Raw genomic sequence first — 20,579 nt, forward strand, 5'->3', positions numbered from 1 at the left:
TTTTCAGCCAGGTCACTTTTTACCACACAATGCCAGGAAAGTCCATATTCACACACACACACACACACACACACACACACACACACACACACACATGCCATTTTGTGTGGAGCTTACTCAGTGTGTTATGATCACTAAAACTACGCCATTTATTTATCTACTTATCTCCTTATTTCAGATGTAAACACATCCATACGGAAGAAAAACAGTTACAGTATCTCTAAGAAAAATGACTTCTACATGAGCAAAAATTAGCAAAGGAAAAAAAGAACATTATCATGGCTTTGCTGTGTACCTTGAAAAACAGACCATCATGGAAATCCGTGGAAAGATGTTTGAATTGCATGAAATTTTTGCCACACTTGATGATACACTGATGTGCAATGCCCATCATATATTTTTACACTACAAATACTTGGAAATTGGAAACAAAAGATACTCACCGTCTTGCAGTACTGGAATATCTGACTAAGTTTTTCAGAATCAATGCTGTCGTTACTCGTATGCTTTTTGTGACAGGGCCTTCATTCTCCCCCTACAGGTTGAAAAGATACCGGCAAATGAGTGAGAGTTAATTCAACCACTCATGAAATCCTGTTTGTAGGTTACCTAACTTGTCATCTCATCAAATTCTGTTGCAATTTCATCTAACATTCGTCATTTGTTTACCCTTTTCCTGCCAAGTCCATATTTCACCACCAGGTCAAGATGGTTAAAATTAAGGTGGTTGGAAAGGCTAGAGCGTCAGTTATAAATTTCAACAAAACTATTAAAATATTAAAGTAGTCAACATTCTCTGTGGAATAAAAAAAACTAGACATTTGGGCACAAAGGCATTGCAGAGTTATAGCCTGTTAAAACTTCTGAAAAACTGACCAAATAAGAAGAAGTTGGGGAGTCCTTAGTGTATTAACTATGGTAGAGGTCCCCTAGCTTTTAATAAAATGTTTGAAAAGGGAAAGTCATTATTTGCTGTTTTTCAGGAAAGTTTGACAAGGCGGTGCTGGCATTCAGAGTGAGTGACTGCTATTGTAAATGCATTTTTAGATTCTTTGAGTGTCAAAGAGGTGTCTAAAGTGAGATTAACCAAAAAAACTGCTCTATGACTTCAAAAGAGGGGTGCAAATATGGCTTGTTTTCAACATTTTTGACAGAATAACAGTTTTCCTACATAATTGTATACCAATTTAATCCAACTTTGAAATGAGATATGGACATGGAATTTTTACAACATATTAACAAGGTGTCAGATAAGATTTGTACGGCACAATTTTCGTGTATTTGAAGTACTTTTTGAAAAATCACATTTTGAAATTTGAAAGAATTTTTAATAATTTTTTGATATATAAACCCATGTAAAATCATAAAAACAAATTTTATTTACAAATCCTGCCATACAAATCTTACAATAAATAGTGTCAACATATTTATAACTAATTTGGTAATATTTATACTTTCCAATTATTATTAATTCAAATATGTAAAAAAATATGAAAAATTAAATTTTATTATTTACTGGTGTCATATTTCAAAATCATGGGTGCAAATATACAATCTTTATGTTTCTTTGGAGAAAATATTAACTTAGGGAGTTATCCTGAAAATTTGAACTACATATCTTGATTCTAACACTTGAAACTTGACATTAACTGTGAGAAAAGAATTGGTGCAAAAATAGCCTTTCCAACCACCTTAATGAAACACAACATATTCCATATGATGTATTTTAACATAATACTGTACATTTGAAGGCTGTTGAAAACATAATACTGTAAAGTTGATTATTTTTGGACAAAAGATGCTATAACATACCAAGCCAAGTGGGTGAAAATACGTCATGTTTTGGCTCAATACTGCTTTTGACTGAGTTGGCTGATGGGGAAGTGATACAGTTATTACTGTCTGGCAGGAAAGGGTTAACAGACATTTCTGACAAATCAGTTGATGCCAGGTTTGCAAGGTTCCATGAAAAAATTCACTGCCTGTGCCTCATACATCCTATTTCACAAGACGATTTGGTCACGTTGACTTTGTGAAATTGAAGCACTGTCCCTTTTAAGACTGCAAATTATATTAAAGGGATACAGTCGTCCGAAATGCGCTCAAAGGTCGTATGGGACCCATACGATAAGGTAAACACAGTATCCAAGGCACAATGGTGATTGATGAAAGTTAAAACATGTCTGTCATAATCTACATCATATAATTTAAATGTTGCAGCTATGATGATGAGGTGCATCTACATATCGTTCATGAAATACATTGTTTGTGAACAAGAAACTCACACAGGTGCAATTCCGACCACGGTTTCCCTTTTAAACAAACAGGATGAAAATGTGCCTTTGAGTGTTTTGCCAGTTTGAGAATCTGTTTGCATTTAACGTTTGGCTGCTTCTCTTTATAAGATGCAGAATCAGTCAACAGTACTGTTTCACAAAGATATCTACTATAAAACAAAGGAATGAGGGCGCCCTAAGGAGATTCTTATAACTGAGATAGGATCTAAATGAAGTGTGGTCAGTTGAACTCACTCTGGGCAATGCCCTTCTCATTGATATCGTGTCTATAGAGTTGAGGGCACTCTTAAAGATTATTCTCTCACTGAGATGTATTGTCCTGACTGTGGTCAGTTGAGGGCATGCCACGTGATTCCCTTTTCACTGAGATCATTCAGTTGAGGGCGCTGTTAGAGATTACCCTCTCACTGAGATTTTGCCCTGACCATGGTCAGTTGAGGGCACTCCATGTGATTCCCTTCTCACTGATATCATTGTTTAAAAACTGTACTGTCAGATGAGGGCGCTCTTAGAGATTATTCTCTCACTGAGATTTTGCCCTGACCATGGTCAGTTGAGGGCACTCCATGTGATTTCCTTCTCACTGATATTGTCTAGAAACCGTACTGTCAGTTGAGGGCGCTGTTAGAGATTACCCTCTCACTGAGATTTTGCCCTGACCATGGTCAGTTGAGGGCACTCCATGTGATTCCCTTCTCACTGATATCATTGTCTAAAAACTGTACTGTCAGATGAGGGCGCTCTTAGAGATTATTCTCTCACTGAGATTTTGCCCTGACCATGGTCAGTTGAGGGCACTCCATGTGATTCCCTTCTCACTGATATTGTCTAGAAACTGTACTGTCAGTTGAGGGCGCTCTTACAGATCTCTCTCACTGAGATAATAATCTTGAACATGGTAATTGAGAGTCTTCAATGTGATTCCCTTCTCACTAAAGACTAAACCTAAAGTAGCAGTATTCAAGTATAATTCTACCACCTTGTTTTCCCAACTAAAAAACTTGGTACCATTTTTCTAACTTACCAAGAGTTCTTTCAATGTTGGCACATTAAGACTCCTTCTGATGGCATGGAATGCTGTGTGTGCGTTATAAATCAATGGTTGAGTTGGTACAGTAGCTTCTGGAGCCGCAACACCCTTCGCTACTTGCTCAGCCCGCTTTGCTGCTGCCTCCTTCAAAGCATTCTCATTGCAGTGTTTCTCCTGTTGGTCAGACCACAAACCATGTTAAAAATAATGGAAGCTACATCACTAGTGATACACTTGGTGCTGTCTGAGCCAAACACTGCCAAATAAAATGAGGCCTATGCTTGACTCTACAATTGTGGAAAATATCAATATATTTGCACTAGACCTACTTTAACATGAACTATTACACGTAAAACAACATACTTGTAACATTTGTTAAAGGCAGATGTTATCAGCGAAGTTAAGTTTCAAACATCTCAGCACAGAAGATATTAGTTTGATCTTCTTTACACTCCAATGAAGGTCAAATCTACTTCCTTTTCTCAAACATGTAGGTAGTGGTTTTGTTGAAATACTGACCTGTCCATCAGTGTCATGTGCTAAAACATTGACCTGTCTGTCATTTTGATGTGCTCGAATATTGATGTGTCTGTCATTGTGATCTGCTGAGATATTGACCTGTCTGTGTTGTGATCTGCTGAAATATTGACCTGCCTGTATTATGATCTGCTCAAATACTGACCTGTCTGTGTTGTGATCTGCTGAAATATTGACCTGTCAGTCATTGTGATATGCTGAAATATTGACCTGTCTGTAATTGTGATCTGCTGAGATATTGACCTGTCTGTCATTATGTGCTAAAATATTGACTTGTCAGTCATTGTGATATGCTGAAATATATGACCTGTCTGTAATTGTGATCTGCTGAGATATTGGACCTGTCAGTCATTGTGATATGCTGAAATATTGACCTGTCTGTAATTGTGATCTGCTGAGATATTGACCTGTCTGTCCTTATGTGCTAAAATATTGACTTGTCAGTCATTGTGATATGCTGAAATATATGACCTGTCTGTAATTGTGATCTGCTGAGATATTGACCTGTCAGTCATTGTGATATGCTGAAATATTGACCTGTCAGTCATTGTGATCTGCTGAAATATTGACCTGTCAGTCATTGTGATCTGCTGAACTATTGACTCTCTGTCAGTCATTCCGCTGAAATATTGACCTGTCTTGTTAGCTTAATTCTGCTGAAATATTGACCTGTCTGTCATTCTCATTCTGATTCTGTTGAATACTGACTTGTTGTCTTTGTGATTAAGCTACAAGTTGACTTGTCTGTCAACATGATTCTCCTGGAATAATGACCTAGCTGTCAAAATGATTTATCAGAAATATTGACTTCATGACAAACTTCGAGGAACTGCTTTGATAGTCACTGGATCAGCGGTGAAATACTGACCAATCGGCAATTCTAAGCAGGTGATTTTACAAACAGCCTACCTGTATATGACTGACACACGACCATCTTTGTCTTCGTATTCGGTCACAATTTTCCCACATGCAAACACCCTCAAAACTTTCTTTGGAACAGTGGATGCGACAAACGTGATTGTATAAACCTTTAACACTCTTCATAACACTGAAATTGAGAAATTAGATATGGAATCATTTTGTAGTTATCTTCATGATATGAATATCACAAAGTAAAATACACAAAAAATGGTAGCTCCTGTTATGAACAGCTTTTGAATCATTAATGGCTACAGTTCCTACAAATTTAATGTCACTACTAATGTAATTGAGCCGTAAGTTTTTAATGTTACATTTTTTCAACACAAGCTCATTAGGTCAAATAAAATTCCATCTTTAACCCATGAAATTACACTGGAAATATTTGGTTGCCACATCTGCAGCAATTAAAGCACACTCATCTATACAGATGGCTGCGTAATATATTTATATAGATATCAGCAGTGGATGAACAATTGTACACGTAAATGGATTCTCAAAGAGGCCGTCAACAATCCCGGGTTCTTACTTAGTACTTGTTGACAATGACTATTTGTATGTTGATAGTCCTTTTTTTTCTCTTCTCAGTTGTATACACTTAATGACTCTGTTCATCAATAAGATGATAAAAAAACCCTGCCCCTTTCACGGCAAAGAACATACCAATAACTTCTTTCTTTCAAAGATTACATATAAATACGCAATTGGTCTTCCAGATTGACATAAAATTTGGCTCTATCAGCTGGTATGGTTGTTTTGCTCGTAGTCTATACGGTATCAAAAGTAGGACACTGCATGCCAATTTCTATTTCACAAGACATTTTCTAATTTGTTCAGAGGCACAATATTTCAAAAGTTGCACTACAGAATGCCCTAGGTGCAGTTTCCAGTATGCTGATATGGCATTTTGTCAAGTCATACAGTAAATCTACAGTGCATATGGTAGCAGTAAGAATAATGAAATAAACTGCATATGCAACCTGTGAACACACCTCCATACTGAACACTCGGTGATATATGCAATGGTTCTCAAGCTTTTGAAGTGGGCGGACATACATATACACATACACACAACCACTGGTACAGATATATGCTAACTGATGGCCTTGTTTACTATATATAATGCAGACGGGAGCTAAAAACCATACCTTGAACAGTTTGTCCATGCACACACATATATGGACTGAGGTGTCTTTGGGTCTGGTACAGCTGGTGTTGGTGGAGTATTGGATGGCGTAGGTTGTCTCACTGGTCGCGTCTGTCCTACCGATGTTGGAGTATTGCTCAAAGTTTCCTGTTTGATATCGCTGTTTACCTTCTCTTCCAAAGCGTTTATTTTGCATGGAATATTTGAATTGCTAGTCTCCTCATGTGATCTCTTGATTGACTTACATTTCACTTGATTGGACTGAACATTTGTACTCTCTGACTTGCATGCCTCCTGAACAGATGTTGCTGAGTCATTCACACCTGGTTTATTTGTATGTTGGTTTGCTATTGATTGTCCATCTGCAGATGGTTCTATTGTGTTTCCCTGAGATAAGATGTCTCCGTTTTTGGAGACTAAAGTCTGATTGGTTACCAACATGTCATTCTGATTGGCTGCTGCTGCTGTTTCTGGTATCTGGTTGTCAGCCGTCTGATTGGTTCCTTGAGCTTGACTGACAGATGGGGAGGACACCTGGTTGGACGATGCAAGTGACAGATTTGTCCCTGCGGGGAGATGTTCTCTAATGTCTCTGTAAAATGCATTCTGATTGGCTGATTTCGATTTGGTCGATGGAATGTTGTTTTTCGCATTGGGAGATTGTGAGGCCGGTGAAAGAAGTCCGTTCTGTTCAAGATGTCCATTTTTGTGGCTCTCTGAACTAAATTGCTTACTCAGAATCTCCTGATTATCGCCCTCTCCTTTGTGTATGTCTTTGGTTGTGTTTTCTAGTCGGCCAACAATCACATCTTTCTTTTCCTGACTAATTCTGAGCTTGTCACCATCACAGTACCCATTGACAATGGTATCATTCACAAGTCTTTTACACAACACCTCCTTCACAATATCTCTTGACATCACAGAATTTTTCTCGGTTTCCATTCTTTCGTCCCCTTTTGGTCCGTTGATAAGCACAGCACTGAACGAGTTACTTTTCTTAGCATTGTCCGATTTCATGTTCTTCAGCCTCGTAGAATCATGGTTGTCATCACTCTTCTCTGAACCCTCAGCATCGCTGTCGCCTCCATTGAGACTATTAACATCATCCTCCTCCTCTTCCTCTTTGTCATCATCCCCATCACTGCCTTGTTCCTCGATTTCCATTGGCTTGTCTTTATTCACTCCCTGGAACAACGCACTGTTCTCAACCAATTCAATTTTGTGTTCCTTATCCTCAATACACACAGGCATTTCGCCTGCCTCTGTTTCAACCCTGCCTTGTTTGACTGGACTTTTCAGTGAGTTGACATTAACAGTGGGATCTTGAAGACATGCATTATCCTCAGTAACATGTATACCCTCCTCGCGCATAACAACGTCCCCTTTTCCTTGTTGGGCGGCAACATTTTCAACCAACTCAATTTTCTGTTCCTTATCTTCAAGTTGGAAGACGGTGCCGATGATATCTTTGGCTTGTTCTTCTTTCCCGCAGATCATTGTAGTGCTATCTACCGATCTAGGCGACACACTGCGAGGTGAGGAACTTCTCGGCGACATCTTCTGCTTTGATGGCGTTGACCTATTCCCTCCATGCGCCACTCTGTTTGGTGATTTAGCATTATACGGTGGTGGAGGGGGTCGGACTACAACAGGACTGACTGGAGTGGGTGGTCTGCCAAGACCTGGGCTTATTGGCGTTGGTGGCCGAGCTACACCAGGGCTGTGCGGCGTGGGCGGTCTTTGTGGACTGTTTTGCCATGCAGGGTTTATCCACTGATTCTGACCACCAGGTGGCGTTGGTGGTGGTTTTGCTTGCCAGTTTGTCGGCATATTCTGGTCAGCTTTCATTGGAACACTCTCTCCCTGATACGGAAGATTCTGCGGACTCTGAGGTTGAGATTGATAAGGCTGATTGGAAAGTGGTCTGTTTGTATTCTGTGCTGGGTATATTGTACTCGCTACATTCAGATGCACGTTTGTTGCAGCAGCTGCATTCGGCTGCAACATTGGTTGCTGTTGGGCATTCCATTGCTGAGTGGGCTGTGCTCGTGGCGATGGCGATGGACTTTGTTGTTGCTGCATCACAGGCTGCTGCTGTATCAGAGGTTGCTGCTGCAAATGCGACTGCTGCCGTACAGCATTTGGTTTGATGAGCTGAGGGTGCTGTCCTGGTTGTTGCTGCTGCATCTGTGGGTGTGGCTGTTGCATACTGGGTTGCTGCATGGCCATCTGTTGTTGTTGCTGCTGCTGCTGCTGAAGATGAGCATTTTGCTGCATCTGTGGCTGTTGTTGGAACATATTGGAATGAGCTTGTTGCTGCATCACCGTTTGCTGTGGTTGGAACTGTGGTTGCTGTGTTTGCATGTTTGGATGAACAGCTTGTGGCTGTTGTATCTGCTGCTGCTGCTGTTGTTGATGCAGCATTAGTGACTGCTGCTGCTGCTGCTGCATAAGAGGCTGCTGCATCTGTTGCTGCTGCATCATTTGTGGCTGCTGCTGTGCCATCTGTGCTTGCTGGTGCACTTGCTGCTGTTGATGATGCTGCACTTGTGCCATCTGCTGTTGCTGCACCATTTGCTGTTGCTGCTGTATCTGTTGTTGCTGCTGCTGCTCCATCTGTTGTTGCTGCTGTTGCTGCATCATTTGTGGGTGTTGCTGAATCTGTTGTTGCTGTAACGACATATGTTGCGGAGCCATCCGTTGCTGTTGCTGCATCTGAGGTTGCTGCATCTGAGGTTGCAGCATCTGCTGCTGGTGCTGCACCATATGTTGTTGCTGCATCATCTGAGGCTGTTGTTGCATGACCTGTGGTTGTTGCTGCATCATCTGTGGTTGTTGTTGTGTCTGATTGTGCTGTTGTGCCATGTGTTGCTGGGGCATAGCCCCTTGAAACTGTTGTGGTACATTTCCCTGTGGTTGCTTCGGATATGGTGGAGGTGGCCGCATGTACTGCTGCTGTTCACTAGATGAAGGTTGCGCTCTTTGCTGAAGTAGCTGTTTGATGAGAGGGGAATCAGTCTGCTGTGCCGCAGCTGATCTCTGCTGGCTGTTGTAGTTTGCCTGTGCATTATTGGACATGTTCACATTGGTTGTGCTTGGCAGTGCTGTCCTACCTGGCAGCGATGGTGAAGGCGATGGGGAGAGTAGAGCTTCCTGTATTGATGATGGAAATCTTTGCTGCTGTGATGTCACTACAGGTCTGTTTGGCAGTGTCTGTGCAAGCTCTTCCTGTTGCTGCTGTTGTATTGGTGGTGGTGTTTGTAGCTGCTGTTGAAGTAATCCCCCTAGTTGGGACTGGGGCGCCTTTTGACCAGACTGTTCATTTGAATTCTCTGCGGTTGGCAGTGGGGGCGGTGTTGTTGCTGTAGGGGACACACCAGGAGACAGATGCGGGGACGGAGCCTGACCAGAGAGTGAGGAAGGTGATGGACTCCTTTCCTGAGGGTAGGGCATGACCCCTGACCTCTGGATCAAAATCTGTTGAGCTGCTGTCTGAGCTGGAGTTGTTTTTCTTGTGTTTTCGGGCAGGCTTGTCGGCCGCTGCACTTGTTGAGGTGGCACTGGGTGTGGTGACTGCTGCAGTTGCTGCAGTTGTTGTTGCTGATGCTGCTGCTGTTGCAGTTGCCGCATTCGCTGTAGATGCTGTTGTTGCGGCGTCATCTGTGCGAGAGCAGAGGGTGCAACACCGCTCTGATTACTGACACTGCTTCGACCAAGTGACAAACTAGTCGCTGTTCTCTGCTGTTGTTGCTGCTGCTGAAACATCATCTGCTGTGTTCTCTGCTGCAGCATTTGCTGGGGTACAGGATGTCTTGGAGGCGGAGGACTGGGAGTCACTGAAGGCGATGAGACAGCTGGATTCTGAGTTCTGGGCATCAGCGTGACTGGCATTGACGACCGCGGTGGAGTGGCTACCCGTCCAGGATATGGTATGTTCTGCTGTTGCTGTGACTGGTGTTGTTGCTGCTGTGGCTGTTGGAGATGAGTGTGTATTGGTAAGGGTATTGGTCTCTTACGGATGCCTACAATGTGGTACTGACACTGTCCATGTTCTGTTTCCACTCGTTTGTTACCAGCATGAGGGAAAACCGTCCTGGAAGAGGAAAACAAAAATGTAAATAAATTCCATTCAGAAGACAGTAGACAAAATTTTGCTGCAAAAAAGACTTTCTTCCATCTGATGCTATTACTAACTGTAAAATGCTAAATATAGTATGTTAGATTTTAAACTTCTTATGCATCAACTACCACAAAACCACAACCTCGAATTTGTTTTATAAAATTTCAACACCTTACATTTTGGATATGACAAAGTACAGACCCATATTAAACAAAGTTAATAGAGACATGTGGCAAATATGTTGTACTCAGATCTGTTTCTAAGGATACACAGAATTTATTTTCAAGAGACAAAGTCACAATCTTTTTCCAATGATTTTGGTTTATTTTTGTTTTATGTCATCTGTTGTTCTGCCTGATGAAACATGCTTAACTGTCAGTCGCTACATGTAGACTTCTATTTACCTATGTCCCACTTGCAGATTTAACAATGTTTTAATGACATAATTTATGGTAAAAATACAAGAAATTATGTCATCAACATATTTAACAGGTCATGTGAAAATATACGAAAGGTGTAAGTAGGGCTCTGGTGATTGATAATTCAACATATTTCAACGAGCAGAACAACACAAACACTTTCTCACCAATAACAAAAATAACTACAATAACTTGAAAAGAGGATGAATTTGTCACATTAACTAAGAAATTCCTAGTATTGATTAATTGATTATTTTCATCAAGACAGATAAGCTGAACAAAAAAAGACAAAAATATGACACCAAACACAGTATGTGACATATCTTGGTATAATAGAATGATAAAATGCTGACTTACCTAACACATTTGCCAAAGTTGGTGGATGTTAATATACCCATCCTGGCAAGTTTACTGCAAGCTGCAAGGTAGTCAGCGTACAGATCTATCCTTGCTATTGATGTGTCTGGATACACTTCATAGTAAGCATTCAGCCTGAAATACACACAAGATAGTGTATATTGATAAACTACCGGACAAGTGATGTGATTTGACGATACACTGGATCCCTAATTAATGCCCTGATAGTACGCTCAACTTTTCAACCATTTTGCTGTGCAAACTTCCTTGAAAAATTTTGTTGCAGCTTTTGGTACAAGAGAAAGAAATCACCCAATATTTACCGACACATATTCAAAATGGCTGCCAACCCTGTGTTACCTCTATGGGGTAAAAAGGAAATTTTTGATTTTCACAGAAGTAAGCTGGTTAATTTACTTTGAGAGCTTCGAAATGAGCCCAAACAAAGTGGTAGACCAAAAAGCTACTGCAAAAGTTTGAGAGTTCAAATATCTGTCCTGGAGGTGCATTCTACCTTAACAGCCAAGCTTTATAAAACAGATCAAACTTTAAAGTATGTACTTACCATTGACATGTAAAAGCTTCACTATCAATTTCCCTAGTACCCTGCGGCGGAGGTACAGCTACCAGGTTAGGCACTGTGTTTTGTCCTGAAATACAAATCAGCACAACAAAATTACACCAGGCTAGGACAAATGTTAGCACAAGGTTGTAACAAGGGAATATAAACACCAGTGAAGGCGTGTCAGTTTGATTTCAAAATCTGCTATAATCTTTGATTTCTCAAGAGGAAAGCTAGTGAAATTATTGGGATTTCCTACGAAAATTTTCCATGGTACCGCAAATTGACAAGATCACCTTGTTGCCTCTCATCGATTGAAATAATGAAGCTAATATAAAAAGCGTATCAAGAGAGTGTCACTTACTTGTGTGTTGAGGTAGTTGAGATTGGGGTGGCGGAGGAGGAGGTGTTATTTGAGGCTGGGGTCTGGCGACACTCACACTCGTATTCATAACCATTGATGAATGTAACGGCTCATGTGGTGCATGCTCTACAACTTTGACGCCAACGAAGGCGTCGGCACCTAGGTAATTAGCATCCAACGTTACAAGGCACACCAAAATATCTTGAAGACAGAAGAAAAGATAATAGCGTAAGCATCTGGTGATGAAAGTCTGACCTAAATATCTGTGACATATTACTCAATTGAGAGTCAATTTCTAATAGCAGATGAGTCAAGAGAAAGTCCATTAAAGATGTTACACAAACAGATAAAAATATTGAATCTCACAGCATGATGAAAATGGATTTAGTTCCAGTAAAGTTTAGATAGCATGATGTCAGTGGTTGAAAACATTCTGGAGGATATTGGTGCCTCATGATATACTGTTTCTCTCACCCACATAATTATCATACTGAATTTTTTTATTTTATTTGATGTGACCATGAAATGTCAAAATTATCATGATTGATGAAAATCCGCAAAACAATATAGAAGATTTTTGTAAATGAACAGCACGTGAATATATTTGAATCACTGCAGTTTCAAAGTAGTTTCAATTCAGTTTCAGTCACATAATGACTGTGCGGCCCACTATGATGTCACCAAGTTACCATTGAATCCAATGGGGTATATTCAATATGCGAGGAATGTAATAAATACATTTGTGGTCAGGTAATCCTTTGTGATAAACTATTTAACAATTGAGCAAAATTCCTGTTTGTGTCTGCAATGAACAGTGTTTTAATAAAATAAAAAATCTGTCATTTAATAGAATGGTCAGTGCAAGATTTGAATTCTATTCTTACCTATACACTTGTGCACTTCCACTATATTCTCACATGTAACTTCACCTAGCTCTGACAGTTGATAAAGAACTTCCAGAGCACCTAGTAACAGCTGTAAGGCAACCAGAAATTCACAGTATGTAGTAGACTGACTCTGTACTGATACTTTGACACATGGAAGGGTGAGCATCACACAATATCAAGTTATGAAACACAGTGTGTTGTATCAGTGAGCAAAGTCTACACAATAAAGTATGTCAATGTAAAGCGGCTCATGAACAGAACTCATTCCGACTTATATCTGGGGTTTACAGGGGCAAGATCTTTATCAGCTTTATCTCTGAGCAAATTGACTAACTGTGCATTTAACTTTCAAAGGAGAACAAAGGACTAACATCACATAAACAGTCAATGTCAACAACAGTGTGCCCGCTAAGCCAATTTGACACGTCATGACGCACAGCAAATCCACCTGACGCACTGAAATTACAAGAAATCTGACGCGTCACTGACGCAGCTGTAAAAAGCCTGCCAATTACTAGAAATGCTAAGCAGATTCATATTTTCACAGATAACATGTTTCCTTGTAGTTTTTGGGGCGAAAAGTAGCTGAATATGTCATTTCTATGAGTCTCTGCAGTGATACTACGTGCCGATTGTACACTTGTCTTGCCGATCGATCGATGGGAAGGAGGCGGCCATTGTTGTTTCATTGTCTTCTCACTGACTCACACGAGAATACCCGGAATCGAGAAAGACACACTACCACCATAGAGGGCGCTACACTTACAACTCTGACTTTTATTTATAACCATTTCCTGCATGCGGTGACGCACACCAAGTCAAGTTTTCTTCAGTTTGACTCAAAAAAAATTTTTTTCACCTCCCCTTAGAGGGCACACTGGTCAACAACCACTAATGCAAGAACCAGGGATTGAAGACTGTCCCTTTAAAATATGTTTTGTAACCTCTTGCTTGGTGATCAATACCTAAATAATAAACATTTCTAATCCTCTGTAATTGCTACATCTTCAATTTTTTTACAGCAGTGATACCTCACATTTGAAGACTGCACCTACCTGTATGTCTTGCAAACTCAAGACCGACACAATATTTGTATAGACTCCAGATTCAAGATGTGCACATATAATGTCTACATTGTCTTCTTGTTGACTTAGTTTGCCAAGTATTTCCATACCTATGAAAGAAGTGATGACATCAGTGTGAGTGGGGGACAGTTTAACCCTTTGAGTGCTGTAATTTTTCCTAGTAGAATTTTTGTGCAATATTTTACCAATTTTAATAAATTTTTCTGTAATTTGTTGATAATTGTGGGCCAAATAGACACAAATTTCATCGGCTACAGTTTTTTATCAAAATTTTGGTAAAAATTTGAAAAAATGTTTTAAGGGCAACAGAAATTGACTTTAAAGCATTCAAAGGGTTAAGGAGGTGGTAGTGACTGGACAGCCTATCACAATCAGACTACGGATACTACTGCTACTGATCATATACCTAGGTGGTACAGCAGGAATGATTACTGCTACGTTGGTTTACTCAGCAGAAAGCAATCCTTGTATGAATCTCAATAGGGTATAGAAAAGTGAGGCAAAAACTTCAGTGAGTTGAGGTAAAAGCTATGGTTACTGAGCTGGGAACCTCTGGAATACAAGTTGCGAACTAAGAAATCCGCATACTTGTAAGAAATTTGTGATCTTTAAATTCATATCAAGGGAGAACAAGTCCTCTCTTGTATGATATAATTTGTTACAAATGACTCTGCAAATAAATATTCTTGAGTTCTGGATAGGTAATATTTTCTTACCTCTAAGCATAGCAAATTTGTCCTTGTCTCGTAAACACTTGCATATTGTATGGAACATCAATTGTGTGCTACGGAAGTCCACTGGATCCAGCAAAATCTGAAATTCACAGCATGATGACATCATCAGGAATGTGGAAACGACACAAGGGAGAAGTCAGACTTTCATTGGTGTTAACTTGCATACGACAATTCTTCTTTTATTGTTCTTTCATACCAGTTTGTCATAATAATCAGCTCACTGACAACTAATACTGGTTGTGATTATTGTTATCAAGCTTCAAAATTTACTGTTACCATAGATGAAACATCCACCACAGCTCTGGTCATAATTTGTAGCACAGAAGGATCATGACTACAAATTGAAATGTAAGAGCTGGGACTGTTTACCAAACACACTTGCTAGTACACTAATGGTAAACATCTTAAGCACCATAAGTAGTTCAAATGCAAAGGCACTGCATTCCCTCTTCACCTTTTCAAATTTTGGTTCGGCCCAAACCCATTGTTATCAATGGTGAGTGTGGACTAGTCTACACAGAATTGGGGGTGAACAGGCTATAGTATGTCATGGTTGTAAAAGCTATTCTGAAGCGCTTACACAGAGAGAAGTTGAGTCGATTCACCGACAAAAACTGAATTACACTCACCTGATGAGCTATATTGCCTAGTGTATCTAGTCCAATTTGTTTCAATGATGAACATGTATTATTAGCACACAGTAACAGGAAACGAAATAACTGATAACTTGTCGACATGACTGGAATGTTGTGATTTTCAAAAGACAAATTACGAAGTATTATAGCAATCTGCAACACAGAAAAAAACAATAATTACGACCTGTAGCTTGCAGAATGATGGATAACATATGCAATGTATATCCTAGAATCATTAGGAAATTTTAGCATTTTAAAATTGGCAAGTACCCAGTTCATAAACAACTGATGCACACTGAAGTTCACAGAACATGTATTTCAAGATATCAAACTGGACACAGAGGGCGCTCTGAACAGTTGTCTGAGTAGTTTTCTTGTATCTTTTCTTAGTCAACTGTGAGCACAGATCCATTTTAAAAGAAACCAACATTCATAAAAATTCTATTACTTAGACAATAAATATTGTATGCAGTAGTTATAAAGTTGACAGTCACTATACATAAAATGGGTCAATCGCGATGACTTTTCATAAGTGAATTTGATTGATAAAACAAAGACATTTTCTTATTCATCAACCCATTGTCTGTCAAAAGATTAAGTATATAAGCCTTGCTGATACGACTGATTGTTTACATAAGGTGATGTTTCACTTATTTACCTTGGTACGACGTCGCAATGTTTCATCATAACCAATGATGAGGGGAGTTTATATGAAAAGTTGAGACCCCACACCTACCTGAAGTATTCTTTGTCCTTCTGTGTCATTAACACCAAGTGTTCTTGATGTCCGACAAAGAGCTTCATGAAAACATGTATTTCCTGCAGAGAGACAGATAATAAAGGTATGGCGTTCTATTATGGAATGAAAAGTGACACATAAGTAGAGTCCTGAAGAGCAGATATCTCCCGCTCCATGATCGCTATTGTGGTGATTTAATTTATTTATAATTTAACCATTTGAAGAGCAAGCCTTTCTAAAACCGCCTATTAATGGCAGAGAGCATAGTGACATATCCAGCTTACACGAGACATAATTGCAAAAACACGATTTGCCGACATAGGTTTTTTATAAAAAATTTCTGTCACGGAAGAATGACAAGCAACATTGATGTAGTTTATCAAACTATTTTTCAGCAAAAAGATGTTACACGTAACATCAATAGCAGTGTTTCCGTTCTCTGTTGTCAAAGAGCTTGATTTTTCTGCAGGTCTGATTCTGCATCAGTTTCTTTTCTTGGTGTGACAAAGAACTACCGCTAAAAAGACTCCATTCTGTAACTTCATCTGCCAAATACGAAAGGAAGATGACAACTTTAATTAAGGAACAATCTGTATTTATTAGACAGTGAATAACTCAGACTTCTGTAATTCTTGATTTGTTTATCTACATATTGTAATTTTCATAAGTGTTCCTGCAGCAGTGGTTTGTACCCTGGAACACTGCCATTCACAAAGTGTCAGTACTTACTTTTTGAACTAGACTGTGGTTCAATAATGTCCTGCATGGTCAGATCCCGTACGGTGTCGTACCAGAATTGAAGGTAATCCCTGTTACTCCTAGGTGTCCATTCTTCTTTGTAAAGTTCAACATAACTATCAACGGCTGGTGAAGAAATCAAAAGACAAATTTTTTATCAATACCAGGGACTGCTTTCAACAAGTTATCATAAAACCAAATTGAACATTTCTTACCTACTTCCCCCCCCCCTCAAGCAGGGTGCCCACTATCTTATAACGGTAATTTTATGAGCTCTGAATCAATTCAGTAATTTATGGAAATTGATTTTGAGAAGGCTAAACAGCAGTATATATCATACACAGAATTCTTTCTACTCAATAATAGAAAGGATGCGAGGTGATCTACACGCTCAGTACCCCAGTGAGATCATGTGATGCTGGTCCTAACAAACTCATGTGTAAAATGCATACAGAAACACATGTATTTCTATGCATGCACGTTTGTGCACGAGGTTTTGTTTATACCTTGCTCCATTCAACTTCCAGGTTTAACCTATTGTCAAGTGGACTCACAGGACACGGTGCATAAGTTATTTAATATCAAAGGCCACTGTTCTGAGCCCTAGGCCATCTACAGGCCATGTTTCTAAGCTCTGGGTTCAATGTAACATACTTTGTTACACTGTATCAAATATGACATGGTTGGCAGATATACTGGCTATGTTAATGATCACACAATCCTGACTTTACTATGTGGCATACACTAAATTGGCAGATTTCACTGCTTGGAAAAACTTTAATCCTCCTCTGTGTAAAATATCATCTGTGTGTTTTGAATATGATATACTCACCATCACTGAAGATACCGATGTGTGCAAGCAGCAGGTCTATGATAGCAGGGTTTTTCTCAAGATGTAACACGTGCCGGCTTTCATTCGATAACAGCGTGCACACATTGATGGCAAAGTCTAACTCGTTAGGTAAGCCACACTGTAACGACTGCACTAATTTATCATACTCTGTTAAGGTGGCTTTGTCCATTGAAAGACCACAGCTCTGCCGTATTGCATCTGAAACCAAGCAAAGATGCTCTCTTCAATCAAATTATAATTGTGTACTCTCTCAGCCTATATTATTTCAACATCGTACGTAAACTTAAGGTACATGTAGTACACGCCTCGATATTGAAAAGACTTACACTTTTGCTAAACCGTTTCTTAAGATGCTTTCAAAGCATTCCCTTTCGAATTCATGCATAAAAATCCCCATAAAAATCAGGGATCATAAAATTCATAAAAATCTGGGGTCACTGTGCAAAATTTGCTCACAGAGAAACAAATTACTCCAATATTACAATATATTTATCTGAAATTAAAAATGGCCGCCACCCCTGCATTAAGTCGATGAGGAAAAATTAAATTTTTAATTTCCATAAAAATATGCCAAGTGAAACTTAAATTACTCAAAGAGCTTCAAAATGAGCTCCCTCAAGCGTTAGACCACAAAGGTGTTGTAAAAATTTGGGAGTACGAATATCTGTCCCTGAGGCATATTCTACTTTACAGAGTCCAAAAAATTTGAAAATACAAAGATAAATTGACAAAACTACACAACCATGAAATACACATACCACAGTCTCATTTGAATGTTGGTTCACAGAATTACATTGTAATATTAACATATGAAACTCTTATTTAGTGTAGCAACCCAAAAGAGCACTTCCCGCTTAAAAACGCCTGATATTACCACTTGCTGAGATAATTTTACGGATCAAGATGGCTCTTTCTCAGAATAAAAAATAATTATTTCACATTGTCGCAAGTATTCTTGTCACTTTTTCCCAGTGATGGTGAATTAATTTACCATCTATGGTTGTTCACAATAAATTTTTTGCACTACAGTGACAAGTTAGTCAATTGAATGGAACAGTACAAGATGATTTTTTTCTAGAAAATGGAATCAAGCAAGATTAATTTGTTGTAGAAAGTGAATAAAGAGATAATACCATGAGATATGACGCTTGGGGAAAATGATGATAAATTACGCAACAATAATACATGTACTTTTTGATGACAAAGAATACATGAACACAGTGATAAAATGAAGCTTGCAGAGGTAAACAAAGCAATATTTCATGTCTCGACAACAAAGAACACAAAAAGAGAGGTTATAATATGATGCTGTGACTTCCATCGTAATAACAACTTTTGCACCTACTTGATCTCAAGAGGATAAAATTACCCAGAATGCAATGCTACCATGATATTATTGTCTTGACACCTGGCATATCATATTGTTGTCTAATTTTAGCATGCAATGATCAAAATTGTGTTTGCCAGAAGTCTAATAAGTTTAGAATTTTACTATGATTTAATGACTTTCTGTGTTGTACAGGTCATTGTGTTAAAATTAAGAATACAACTGTACCTTCTTGTGAAAGTTATCTTTTAATTGATATCAGAGATTATATAAATATCACTGTTATTCCCATGACTTTTACAAATCCATGTAACATGCCTCATTATTGATTACATTCCTTGGGAAGAGTGAGTTATGGAAGGACTAACTGCATCTCATTAGTTGAATTCTTTAAGTCATTTAATAGATGTATCCACGTTTCCATATGGTAGTACCGAAAATCTATTTGCTAATTAGCAAAAGCATGTAAGTACAAAAGACAGTCAAGTTTCATATGAAACTATCTCTGTGTCTTACAAAGAGACAACGACAAGCACACTTGCTTTAATAAGGGTTGAATATGCCTTACTTGGACCATCTTGTCCTTGTGACTGAACTTGAAAGTATAAATTTTCCCCACACACATGGTATGGACGCCATTTCGAATTTCAAATATTGGTAAATTTTCGATAATTTGTTTCTCACATCCCAAAATTTTCAAAATGACTGTTGATATCTGTTCTTGATTATCAGAGAGAATTGTTGAAAGGGGCAGGTCTTTTATCAGCTTTGTCTCTGAGTATTAAAACTGACTCACAGTACATACACATCAAAGGTGAACAATTGACTTAAATCACATAGATGGTTAATGTCAATAATCACTCAAGTGAGAACAAAGGACTGAAAATCACCACTTTAAAGTTTCCTTGAGCAGCCTCAGCAAATTTTAAAGTTTAAGACTTTGTTTATAGGAGTGTATTGCCTTACATACATCAATGGAAAGTCTTGCCTACATTTTATTTTCACTTTCCAAAATGTACTATAGTTCACATATTTCAAGTTAAAAATTTGAAAGCAAATTATAATTCATAAACTTGTTGTCCATTTTGTCAATGGAAGTTCAATTTCATTTTATATAGTGTAAATCAAGTGTAAATCAGAAGTTTACTTTCCTTTAGAATTAACCTGTTCACACCGAATTCCCAGTAGACAGGTCCACCCTCACCATTGATAACAATGGGTTTGGGCTAAACCATGGTGGTGAAAGGGTTAGGTTTTGTGTTCTATTTTAATGAAACTTCAAAGTAATATTTATGTCTTTTGGTCAAATATGTATTTACAGACATCAAACTTAACTGTTTCTTCTCAGGGGTTACAGGTTCACATTGAGGCAAAAAAATGTATTCACGAAATATATGGCAGATTGGTACCAAACTGTTTGTTTTTATGTTTTATTCTAATGGGGTGCAACCACTTCAGAGCCAGCAAAAATTGCAAAATCATGCATGCTTATCAAAATGTGAAATAAAGTTTTGATGTAAGAGTTTTATAAGGTAGGTCAGGTTACCGGATAGACACATCTTTTTACCAAGCCTTAACACATTGACAATAGTTGAGCTAATACCAACCTTTGCTGAATTAGCCTATTTAACTATTAGCATCTTAAAGGGAAACCTAAGTCCAGCGACATTGACCGTTTATCCCTTCCAAAATCACCCTTGAATAAAATGCAGCTCAAATTTGCAACATAATTGCACGCGCCGACGACTACGGAGCGACGAAAAGAGACGATGAAGTAGACGACATTTATGGAAATGAGCTCGGAATCCCATGGACGCGAAAGGGCTCATG

General features: G+C 38.8%; 1 protein-coding gene across 1 annotated transcript in view; it reads right to left on the reverse strand.

Moving 5' to 3' along the window:
• The window catches only part of LOC139114347 (AT-rich interactive domain-containing protein 2-like), a 53,802-nt gene that overhangs the window by 3,030 nt on the left and 30,193 nt on the right, over positions 1-20,579 (reverse strand). Inside the window, exons 5-18 of the mRNA XM_070676019.1 lie at positions 17,402-17,620; positions 16,561-16,695; positions 15,829-15,911; positions 15,087-15,245; positions 14,440-14,536; positions 13,694-13,812; positions 12,636-12,726; positions 11,752-11,952; positions 11,391-11,475; positions 10,826-10,960; positions 5,931-10,022; positions 4,774-4,912; positions 3,322-3,501; positions 444-535 (exon numbers count right to left, since the gene is read on the reverse strand). Coding sequence (XP_070532120.1) covers positions 444-535; positions 3,322-3,501; positions 4,774-4,912; positions 5,931-10,022; positions 10,826-10,960; positions 11,391-11,475; positions 11,752-11,952; positions 12,636-12,726; positions 13,694-13,812; positions 14,440-14,536; positions 15,087-15,245; positions 15,829-15,911; positions 16,561-16,695; positions 17,402-17,620 — 5,827 coding nt within the window. The remainder of the gene's footprint in view (positions 1-443; positions 536-3,321; positions 3,502-4,773; positions 4,913-5,930; positions 10,023-10,825; positions 10,961-11,390; positions 11,476-11,751; positions 11,953-12,635; positions 12,727-13,693; positions 13,813-14,439; positions 14,537-15,086; positions 15,246-15,828; positions 15,912-16,560; positions 16,696-17,401; positions 17,621-20,579) is intronic.

The sequence above is a fragment of the Ptychodera flava genome, chromosome 2 (assembly GCF_041260155.1).
Source record: "Ptychodera flava strain L36383 chromosome 2, AS_Pfla_20210202, whole genome shotgun sequence".
Lineage (NCBI taxonomy): Eukaryota > Metazoa > Hemichordata > Enteropneusta > Ptychoderidae > Ptychodera > Ptychodera flava.